A 12,392-nucleotide genomic window follows, 5' to 3' on the forward strand; every position below is an offset into this window, starting at 1 on the left:
TTTGTTTTTAATTCAAGCCTTTAGAATTACTTTAAGATCAGCAGAGGCTCTCTATGGTCTCCATTTCTGATGGGGACCCTGATGTAAGGGGATTCTGATGGGGACCTTGAGGTAAGGGGGGATTCTGATGGAAAGCCTGATGTAATGGGGGCTCTGAAGAGGACCCTTATGTAAGGGGGGACTCTAATGCGGACCCTGATGTAAGAGGTGACTGATGGGAACTCTGATGTAAAAGGTGACTCTGATGGGGACCCCAATTTAAGGGGGGGATTCTGGTGAGAAGCCTGATGTAAGGGGTGACTCTGAAGGGGACCCTGATTTAGGGGTGACTCTGATGGGAAGCTTGATTTAAGGGGTGACTCTGATGAGGATCCTGATGTAAGGGGTGACTTTGAAGGGGATCCTGATGTAAGGGGTGACTCTGATGGGGATCCTTATGTAAGGGGGGACTCTAATGGGGACCCTGATGTAAGGGGGACTCTGATGGGGGCCTTTATGTAAGGGGTGACTCTGATGGAGACCCTTATGTAAGGGATGACTCTGATGGGGACCCTGATGTAAGGGGTGACTCTGATGGGTACCCTTATGTAAGGGATGACTCTGATGGGGACCCTGATTTAAAGAGGATTCTGATGAGAAGCCTAATGTAGAGGGTGACTTTGAAGGGGACCCTGATGTAAGGGGGGGGGCTCTGATGGGGACCCTGATATATTGGGGACTCTGATGGGGGCCTTGATGTAAGGGGTGACTCTGATGGAGACCCTTATGTAAGGGATGACTCTGATGGGGACCCTGATGTATTTTGTATGGATTTTGTTGGCCTGCAAATATTTGTAAAGCATGCAATGTGGCCCTCATACTGAATAGATCGGAGACCTCTGCTTTAAAGGATACTATTAATAAAGCATATGAAATAAAGAGATCAGTGCTGTCACAAGGGAACCAATTCAACATCCTCTGAACATAGGAGCCTCTTGCAGGTCCTAGACCTGGCCTGATCTCAATGTAAGCAATAAAATCCGAAAACCACCCTTCTATGTCAGACCAAAGTATATTGTCCAATCAGATGCACAGTGCACAGATCTATCAAGATAAAGAGCCCCTTCTCACACATAAAAACTGTAAAAATGTAAAAAATTTTGCATAGCTGTTTGCATGTACATTTTTTTCTCTGCTAACTGGGCAAGATCGAAGGTTCTCAGGCTAAATTCTCTGCAGACTGAATATTATTCATTTAAAAAAAACAATGTGAATGGGGAAACTATTGGATTATGGCCATTACAGTTGCAAGAAAAAGTATGTGAACCCCTTGGGATTACGTGGAGTTTTGCATGAATTGGGCATAAAATGTGCTCTGAACGTCATCTAAGTCACAACAATAGAAGAACACAGTCTGCTGAACATAATACTACACAAACATTAGATGTTGCCATGGTTTAATTGCACATAACATGTAAACATTCACAGTGCAGGGAGGAAAAAGTATGTGAGGCCCTAGCTTAATGACTTCTCCTAGAGCTAATTGGAGCCAGGAGTAAGCAACCTTGACTCCAATCAGTGTGATGATATTGGATGTGTTGCTGACAGCTGTCCTGCCCTTAAAAAACACACACCTGTTTTGGGTTTACTGGTTTCAAGAAGCACTGTCTGATGTGAACCATGCCTCGCAGAAAAGAGCTCTCAGAAGACCTACGATCAAGAATTGTTGACTTGCATGAAACTGGAAAGGGTTACAAAAGTATCTCCAAAAGCCTTGATGTTCATGTGTCCACGGTAAGACAGACTGTCTACAAATGGAGAAAGTTTAGCACTGTTGCTACTCTCCCTAGGCGTGGTCATCCTGTGAAAATGACTGCAAGAGCACAGCGCAGAATGCTGCATGAGGTAAAGAAGAATCCCAGAGTGTCAGCTAAAGACCTACAGAAATCTCTGGCACATGCTAACATTTTTGTTGACACATCTACAATAAGGAAAACATTAAACAAGAATGGAGTACATGGGAGGACACCACGGAGGAAGCCATTGCTGTCCAAAAAGAATATTGCAGCACGTTTGAAGTTTGCAAAAGAGCACCCGGATGTTCCACAGCACTACTGGCAGAATATACTGTGGACAGATGAAACCAAGATTGAGTTGTTTGGGAAGAACACACAACATTATGTGTGGAGAAAAAAAGCCACAGCACACCAACATCAAAACCTCATCCCCACTGTGAAACATGGCGGAGGGAGCATCATGGTTTGGGGCTGCTTTGTTGCCTCAGGGCCTGGACGGATTGTTGTCATTGATGGGAAAATGAATTCCAGAGTTTATCCAGACATTTTGCAGGAAAACGTACGACCATCTGTCCGCCAACTGAAGCTCCGCAGAGGATGGGTGATGCAACAGGACAATGACCCAAAGCATACAAGTAATTCAACAAAACAATGGCTGCAATAGCACAGAATACGTCTTCTGGAGTGGCCCAGTCAGAGTCCTGACCTCAACCCCATTGAAATGCTGTGGCATGACCTTAAGAGAGCGATTCACACCAGACATCCCAAGAATATTGCTACACTGAAACAGTTTTGTGAAGAGGAGTGGTCCAAAATGACTCCAGATCGTTGTGCAGGTCTGATCTGCAACTACAGGAAATGTTTGGTTGAGGTTATTGCTGCCAAAGGAGGGTCAACCAGTTATTAAGTCCAAAGGTTCATATACTTTTTCCTCCCTGCACTGTGAATGTTTACATGTTATGTGCAATCAAACCATGGCAGCATCTAATGTTTGTGTAGTATTATGTTCAGCAGACTGTGTTCTTCTATTGTTGTGACTTAGATGACGTTCAGAGCACATTTTATGCCCAATTCATGCAAAACTCCATGTAATCCCAAGGGGTTCACATACTTTTTCTTGCAAATGTAGATGGAGCATATTGGATTATGGCAATTAGATGGAGCTGAGGAGCATTTGCCCCTTGGACCAGTAGTAGTAAGACACGTTGGACTGGTGATCCTGAATAAAGATGCTATGCTATTCACACACTGAACTTGGTCACGGGCGGACTGACCATTCGAGCTCTCGGGCACTGCCCGAGGGCCCGTGGTCAGTAGGGGGCCCCATGAAATGCCCCTGGTACCTTTTTTATAGGCTTTTTTGGGTGTGCTTTGAGTGTGGGCAAGGACACGGGGCCCATGATCCCCTATTGCCCCGGGGCCCCATGAGTTGTCAGTCCGCCCCTGCGTGGTCAGCTACCTGCTCCCTGTTCAGACCTGTGCTTACGGCAAAGGGGACATTTTTCGCTTTTTTGTGGCTCTCAGATGTCATCTGACCAAATGCCACAAAAGAACCTAAACTTGGATAGGAGCAGGGTGACTGTGGGGTACACCAGCACAGGGGCAGACTGACCATTTGGAAATTCGGGCACTGCCCGTGGGCCCCATGGGTCAGTAGGGGGCCACATGAGATGCCCCTGGTACTTTTTTCATAGGCTTTTTTGAGTTTGGGCAAGGACACAGGGGCCCCATGATCCCCTATTGCCGGGGGTCCCATGAGTTGTCAGTCCGCCCCTGCACCAGCACCTCTTAGTAGCAATTTGGGGACACTAAATTGTATTCTTTAAGGATCTAAGCAGAGTCCTCTCACCAGAAATTGATGGACTGAGTTCTTCCGGACACCAAACACAATGTCCCCTTTGAACACAGATGACTCTATAGCACCAGAGGGATTCGTTGAAATTCATTACTTTTGTGATTCGAAAATTCAGATACATCAAAATCTCCAAATAACAAAAATTGTGCCGAATTTTGATTTGTAACAAAGCAAATGTCTAGTCTTGCATATCTCTAAATGGGTCTAGTGTACATGTAACAAATTTTACAACATACAGTATATGCAACGCATTTGATGGGCAGTGATTAGAACTTTTTTTAAGGTCTTTCTTTCCACCCTACCCAGGTTCCACCTCCCAGCCAAGACAACCCCGAAGTGGCAACAATCAAAGTCGAGGCGAGGGGAGACATCTCTTTTACAGAAACTAAACAAGTCCTCATCCAGGGGATAGCAAATGGAGTCGTGGTCCAGACAGACAAACCTCAATACAAGCCTAGAGACATGGGTGAGGCTTGGAATGGGACTGTGGGAAGTGGACAAGATAGAAAGTGTCGGAGAGCTTAGTTTTTTCCCAGATGGCTTCGTTGTCTTCGTTTTCAAAAAAGCCAAATTAAATAGCTTTAGGGTTGCAAGGATGCAAAGGGTTTTTTATTTTATTGTTTTATTTTTGTCTTTTGGTTAAAATTGAAAGTGTCTCCTGTGTTCCATTTTAGATAAGGACAGCAGAGGACACATCTGAGTATAATGGTTGTATATAACCACTACTCTCAGATGAGTCCTCTGCTGTCCTTATCTATTGCTTTCAAAAATCTTCAGTCTCTTTAGAGTTGTTGCACTTAAGTATCTTGGAATTCTTCAAGAGTCCCGCCCGGATCACACGCACTACTTTCCCACAGGGTATAGATCATATACACTTCCATAATTCCCAATCACATGTGTTTTCATTCAACTACACTAAGTGGCTAAATGTTTGTGGACAGTTGACCATCAATCCTATTTGTTCCATCATGACTGCCCATCTTCACAAAGCCAGCTCTATAAAGACATGGTTTGATGAGTTTGATGTGGAGGAACCAGGGGCGGACTGACAACTCATGGGGTCCCCGGGCAATAGGGGATCATGAGGCCCCTGTGTCCTCGCCCACACTCAAAAAAGCCTATGAAAAAGCCAATGAAAGGTACCAGGGGCATCTCATGGGGCCCCCTACTGACCCCAGGCCCTCGGGCAGTGCCAAGTGCTTGAATGGTCAGTCCGCCCCTGGGAGGAACTCAAATGGCTTTCACAGAGCTCTGACTTCAACCCAATGGTACACCTTTGGGATGAACTGAAAGGCCATTTATAAGCCAGGTATTCTCATACATTATGATAATGTACACAAAGCCAGCTCCATAAAGATATGGTTTGATCAGTTTGGTGTGAAAAAACTCAAGTGGCCTTCACAGAGATCTGCACCTCACGCAGGCTGAACATGATAATGTACAGAAAGCCAGCTCCAAAAAGACATGGTTTGATGAGTTTGATGTGGAGGAGCTCAAGTGGCCTGCACAGAGCCCTGACTTCAACCCTATAGAACATCTTTGGGATGAACTGAAAGGCCAATTATAGACCAGGTCTTCCCATCCAACATGATAATATACATAAAGCCAGCTCCTAAAGATGGTTTGAGTAGATTGGTGTGGAAAAACTCTGGTGGCCTTCACAAAGAACCTCACTCACAGTGAACACGACTATGTACACAAAGCCAGTTCAATAAAGACATGGTTTAATGAGTATGGTGTGAGGGAACTGGAGTGGCCTTCAGAGAGCCCTTGTAGGCAGGTGCCTACAAATGGGAGTTGTTAGTTAGTAGTTCTGGGCTGCCTAGGCAGGTATGGGGTTAATGCTGTATCAAGTGTTTTCCTGGGTTTTTGCTCTGGGTCCATCCCTCCACCCCATGGTACACATAAAAGGGGGAAGGCCAGGCTGGGGAATGCTTTGGAAAGGAGTGAGGTTCCACCAAAAAAGAATGTTATACACATGGAGTCAAAGAGGGAGGCCACTACAAATGTTTAACTTGGCAGGAAGGATAGAGGAGAGTAGCTGCCACAGGTAACCATGAACTGGTGGGAATGTGTAAAGCAGCTGGTAAGCAGCAGTACCTGGTGTAGGTGGCAGGTCCTCCGATAGTGAGAAGGTCAGTGTTCTGACTCCCTCCCTAGTGGTTATTTAACCTGAGCAGTAACCGGGACCAAACCCATGGTACGGAGACCCCAGCAAACTTACCATATGGTATGGGAGAGAGAAGGAGTTAATAATGTGACATATGAGGTCCATGCGGTACGGCGGTACCCCATTGTGTCACTGGGAGTGATGTGACAGAGATACGTTGGACTGGTGGAGAGGGCATAGACTTGGTGGTGTCCCTCCTAAATACAACATTCACGGAGTAAAGGTGAGTAATGACACCAGATGGCACGGTTCACGGAGAGAGACTCTGTAGGTCAAACAGCTGCAGTGTACGGCTTATCTCTAATCCAAGGTTCTGCCTTAATGTTGACTCTCACATGAACGTCTCGGGCATTAATAAGCACGTACATGAGAAAAGGTACCCCCACGTGTAGGGCGAGTTGGCCCCATCCACACCCTGACCTCAACCCTACTGAACATGACAATGCACATGAAGCCAGCTCCACAAAGACATGGTTCAACCAATTTGGTGTGGAAAAACCTGAGTGGTCTGCACAGAGCCCTAACTTCAACCCTACTGAACACTTTAGGGATGATTTGAAATGCTGATTGTGACCTCACAACTGTTTTTTTGGGGGACAGAATGGTTGTAGATTCCTATAGACACCCTCCAAGAACCTTCTTGTGGGAAGCCTTTCTAGATAAATTGAAGCTTGAGGTGGGAGTTATAGACCATATAGAACCCATAGTTTTGGAATAGGGTGTCCAAGAAACTAAAACTTAGTTTTTAGATATGGGAAGAGCCATTACTTCTGTCACGTTTTTGAATTTCTATAACCCCATTAGACAGATTCCACCTCATATAACCCCATCAGACAGATTCCACCTCACCTTCAGTCCTTGGTTATTCTGGCGACCTTTGACTCAACAAGTGCGTGAAAATCCAACTTTTTGTGTTGTAACCAGAACAGTTATGGAGACACTTGTTCCAATGAAAACTTGTTTATCAGGGGATTGCCTTCATTTTCGAGAGATTTCCTTTCACGTCATTGTTCCCTGGACAGGAAGTAAAGGGAAATCTCTCCAGTGTCCTCTCTGGGATATTCTCATTCACTTCCTGTCCCAGGTGGCATAAAAAAGCTGTTTTGGCTTTAGCTATACATAAATGCTGATGAGTTTTCGATTGCTTTGGGTCCATGAACATCACTTCTTTTTACCCTTTATTACCAAGATAAGTCATAAAATATTAGAACAAATATACTGTACACAGGCATGCAGTCTTATCTTTTTGTCTTTCTTTGCAGTTGGCATTCGCATTGTGACCTTAAATGAGAACTTTCTGTGCGGGAAGAAATTGGTAATACATTAACACTGAAAGGCACACTGTAATCAGAACTTAAATTTAAAGTGTTACTAAACCCACAACAGCACAATCAGTCTGTAGATGCAGCAAAACATGCTTGTTATACTCACTGTGGAACCTAAGGGGTTAATCCTCTGCACTGTGTAAAAAAAGGCTGTTTGATCCTGTCTTCTCTGCTCCTCCCCTTCTTCTACTGTCCCCAATCCATCTGCTGATAGTAAAGAGCTCTAGGAGTCGCTCTGCACATGCTCAGTTTGGTGTGTATTGCTAGAGAGTTTTTTTTTTTTGGGGGGGGGGGGAGAGTGAGAGAGTGAATGTGGTCAGCATAGGGGCAATCAGCACTGTCCAGACAGAGGGTCAGGGGTCATGCAGCCTCATAGGAGAGTCAGAAGAGAATGAAAACTCCACCTACAAACTTTAACCAGTGCTCGGCCGGACACTGATAAAGGTCAGATGACTGCTATATACTGCTAGTTAGAAAAAGGTATTTAGCAGTTTATATTTACTAAAATAATTACTAAAATAATTGCATTTCCATGTTGTGTGTACTGTGGGAGACCAGATATAGTGAATGCAGGGTCCGGGGAGACCAGATATAGTGAATGCATGGTCCGGGGAGATCAGATATAGTGAATGCAGGGTCCAGGGAGAGTACATATAGTGAATGCAGGGTCCGGGGAGACCCGCTATAGTGAATGCAGGGTCCGGGGAGATCAGATATAGTGAATGCATGGTCCGGGGAGAGTACATATAGTGAATGCAGGGTCATGGAAGACCAGATATAGTGAATGCAGGGTCATGGGAGACCAGATATGATGAATTCAGGGTCTGGGGAGACCAGATATAGTGAATGCAGGGTCCTGTGACACAGGATATAGTGAATGCAGGGTCCGGGGAGACCAGATATAGTGAATGCAGGGTCATGGGAGACCAGATATGGTGAATTCAGGGTCCGGGGAGACCAGATATAGTGAATGCAGGGTCTGGGGAGACCGGATATAGTGAATGCAGGGTCCGGGGAGACTGGATATAGTGAATGCAGGGTCCGGGGAGACCGGATATAGTGAATGCAGGGTCCGGGGAGACCGGATATAGTGAATGCAGGGTCCGGGGAGAGCAGATATAGTGAATGTGGGGTCATGGGAGACCAGATATGATGAATTCTGGGTCTAGGGAGACCAGATATAGTGAATGCAGGGTCCTGGGACACAGGATATAGTGAATACAGGGTCTGGGGAGACCAGATATAGTGAATGCAGGGTCAGGGGAGACCAGATATAGTGAATGCAGGGTCTGGGGAGACCAGATATAGTGAATGCAGGGTCCGGGGAGACCGGATATAGTGAATGCAGGGTCCAGGGAGACCGGATATAGTGAATGCAGGGTCCGGGGAGACCGGATATAGTGAATGCAGGGTCATCAGATATAGTGAATGCAGGGTCATGGGAGACCAGATATGATGAATTCAGGGTCTGGGGAGACCAGATATAGTGAATGCAGGGTCCTGTGACATAGGATATAGTGAATGCAGGGTCCGGGGAGACCAGATATAGTGAATGCAGGGTCATGGGAGGCCAGATATGGTGAATTCAGGGTCCGGGGAGACCGGATATAGTGAATGCAGGGTCCGGGGAGACCGGATATAGTGAATGCAGGGTCCGGAGAGACCGGATATAGTGAATGCAGGGTCCGGGAAGACCGGATATAGTGAATGCAGGGTCCGGGGAGACCGGATATAGTGAATGCGGGGTCCTGGGAGACCAGATATAGTGAATGCAGGGTCATGGGAGACCAGATATGATGAATTCTGGGTCTAGGGAGACCAGATATAGTGAATGCAGGGTCCTGGGACACAGGATATAGTGAATGCAGGGTCTGGGGAGACCAGATATAGTGAATGCAGGGTCCGGGGAGAGTGCATATAGTGAATGCAGGGTCATGGAAGACCAGATATAGTGAATGCAGGGTCATGGGAGACCAGATATGATGAATTCAGGGTCTGGGGAGACCAGATATAGTGAATGCAGGGTCCGGGGAGACCAGATATAGTGAATGCAGGGTCATGGGAGGCCAGATATGGTGAATTCAGGGTCCGGGGAGACCAGATATAGTGAATGCAGGGTCCGGGGAGACCGGATATAGTGAATGCAGGATCCGGGGAGACCAGATATAGTGAATGCAGGGTCCGGGGAGACTGGATATAGTGAATGCAGGGTCCGGGAAGACTGGATATAGTGAACACAGGGTCCGGGGAGACCGGATATAGTGAATGCGGGGTCCTGGGAGACCAGATATAGTGAATGCAGGGTCATGGGAGACCAGATATGATGAATGCAGGGTCCTGGGACACAGGATATAGTGAATGCAGGGTCCGGGGAGACCGGATATAGTGAATGCAGGGTCCATGGAGACCAGATATAGTGAATGCAGGGTCCGGGGAGACCGGATATAGTGTATGCAGGGTCCGGGGAGACCGGATATAGTGAATGCAGGGTCCAGGGAGACCAGATATAGTGAATGCAGGGTCCGGGGAGACCAGATATAGTGAATGCAGGGTCCGGGGAGAACGGATATAGTGAATGCAGGGTCCGGGGAGAGCGGATATAATGAATGCAGGGTCCGGGGAGAGCGGATATAGTGAATGCGGGGTCTGGGGAGAGCGGATATAGTGAATGCAGGGTCCGGGGAGAGCGGATATAATGAATGCAGGGTCCGGGGAGAGCGGATATAATGAATGCAGGGTCCAGGGAGAGCGGATATAGTGAATGCAGGGTCCGGGGAGAGCGGATATAGTGAATGTGGGGTCTGGGGAGAGCGGATATAGTGAATGCAGGGTCCTGGGTTTAGGATCACTTTAAGCCCTGAAATTCACAGAGTGAGCATAACCTAGTTACTCAGTACTTTAGCTCCTTATCTAGACTTTGCTTTAGGGTACCAGCCCATTCCACTTCTTATTTTGATAGCCCAACTTCAGTCAAAAGGCATTCTTTTTGCTTGAATATAGCAGGGAAGGGCTAGAACCTATGCTAGATTGTCCTCACTGGGGCAACTATCCCTCACTTCCTGTTGGAACAGGGGACACAGACAATGGGGACACATACAAAGAACAAAAACACATTTAGAAGAGAAGAAGTGTTCGAACAGGGATTAGCAACCTTTTCCACACTAAGGGACCTGTTAAAAAGTCATTCATTGCAGGAACATCACAGGAGTGATGAAGAGATTAATGCCTGTATCGCCAGCTCCATCTAGTGTCCAAAATGCAGTAGAGTCTTTTATTGAGGTATTTCAGAAAACTATTTCACATTGTGGCCACTAGATGGAGCCTATTAAACAGGCATTATTCTCTTAGAAAAAATACGGGACATATCGTTCAGCTTTCATCAATGCCTCTGACACTCATGCAATGAATGTTTTATAAATAGCCCCCTAAGTGTCATGGTCACGAGTATTAGAAAATGGGTAACAGCATGTTGTAGTTTTAGTTTTTTCTTCAATTTTTGCACTCATAGTTGTCATGCTATGGTAAGTTAAATTCATTCATTATTTTATATTAACAAATCCGTTCAACTTGCCATTATCAGTACAATTATAAGTGCAAAAATTGATTAACCGGTACACACACAAAATGTGTTCAGACGTAGTGCATGCACTTTAGACCTCTGATGTGCCCCGATGCATGCACTTCAAACCTCCAATACACAAACCTCAGACTTCAGATCAACTCCAGTTCATAACTACAGACTTCAGATCAACTCCAATGTATAACTACAGACTTCAGATCATCCCCAATGCTTAACTACAGACTTCAGATCAACTCCAATTCATAACTACAGACTTCAGATCAACTCCAATTCACAACTACAGACTTCAGATCAACATCTATTCATAATTACAGACTTCAGATCATCCCCAATTCATAATTACAGACTTCAGATCAACTCCAATTCATAACTACAGACTTCAGATCAACTCCAATTCATAACTACAGACTTCAGATCAACTCCAATTCATAACTACAGACTTCAGATCAACTCCAATTCACAACTACAGACTTCAGATCAACATCTATTCATAATTACAGACTTCAGATCATCCCCAATTCATAACTACAGACTTCAGATCAACTCCAATTCATAACTACAGACTTCAGATCAACTCCAATTCATAACTACAGACTTCAGATCAACTCCAATTCATAACTACAGACTTCAGATCAACTCCAATTCATAACTACAGACTTCAGATCAACTGCAATTCATAACTACAGACTTCAGATCATCCCCAATGCACAGCTACAGGCTTCAGATCAACTCCAATGCATAACTACAGACTTCAGATCATCCCCAATGCATAACTACAGACTTCAGATCATCCCAAATACACAACTACAGACTTCAGATCATCCCCAATGCACAACTACAGACTTCAAATCAACTACAATTCATAACTACAGACTTCATATCAACTACAATTCATAACTACAGACTTCAGATCATCCCCAATGTATAACTACAGACTTCAGATCAACCCCAATGCTTAACTACAGACTTCAGATCATCCCCAATGCACAACTACAGACTTCAGATCAACTCCAATTCATAACTACAGACTTCTGATCAACCCCAATGCTTAACTACAGACTTCAGATCATCACCAATTCATAACTACAGACTTCAGATCAACTCCAATGTATAACTACAGACTTCAGATCAACTCCAATTCATAACTACAGACTTCAGATCATCCCCAATGTATAACTACAGACTTCAGATCATCCCCAATGCACAACTACAGACTTCAGATCATCACCAGTTCACAACTACAGACTTCAGATCATCACCAATGCACAACTACAGACTTCAAATCAACTACAATTCATAACTACAGACTTCATATCAACTACAATTCATAACTACAGACTTCAGATCAACTACAATTCATAACTACAGACTTCAGATCAACTCCAGTTCATAACTACAGACTTCAGATCATCCCTAATACATAACTACAGACTTCAGATCAACTCCAATTCATAACTACAGACTTCAGATCAACTCCAATTCATAACTACAGACTTCAGATCATCCCCAATGTATAAGTACAGACTTCAGATCATCCCCAATTTATAAGTACAGACTTCAGATCAACTCCAATTCACAACTACAGACTTCAGATCAACTCCAATTCATAACTACAGACTTCAGATCAACTCCAATTCACAACTACAGACTTCAGATCAACTCCAATTCACAACTACAGACTTCATAT

At 45.0% G+C, this 12,392-nt stretch overlaps 1 protein-coding gene across 1 annotated transcript in view; it reads left to right on the plus strand.

Annotated features, from left to right (window-relative positions):
* LOC149434376 (alpha-2-macroglobulin-like protein 1) overlaps positions 1 to 12,392 on the plus strand; it is a 162,980-nt gene that overhangs the window by 6,873 nt on the left and 143,715 nt on the right. Inside the window, exons 3-4 of the mRNA XM_089663749.1 lie at positions 3,937 to 4,096; positions 7,063 to 7,115. Coding sequence (XP_089519875.1) covers positions 3,937 to 4,096; positions 7,063 to 7,115 — 213 coding nt within the window. The remainder of the gene's footprint in view (positions 1 to 3,936; positions 4,097 to 7,062; positions 7,116 to 12,392) is intronic.

Source organism: Staurois parvus, unplaced genomic scaffold (genome assembly GCF_062004578.1).
Source record: "Staurois parvus isolate SC_StPar_1 unplaced genomic scaffold, SC_StPar_1.0 ptg001760l, whole genome shotgun sequence".
Lineage (NCBI taxonomy): Eukaryota > Metazoa > Chordata > Amphibia > Anura > Ranidae > Staurois > Staurois parvus.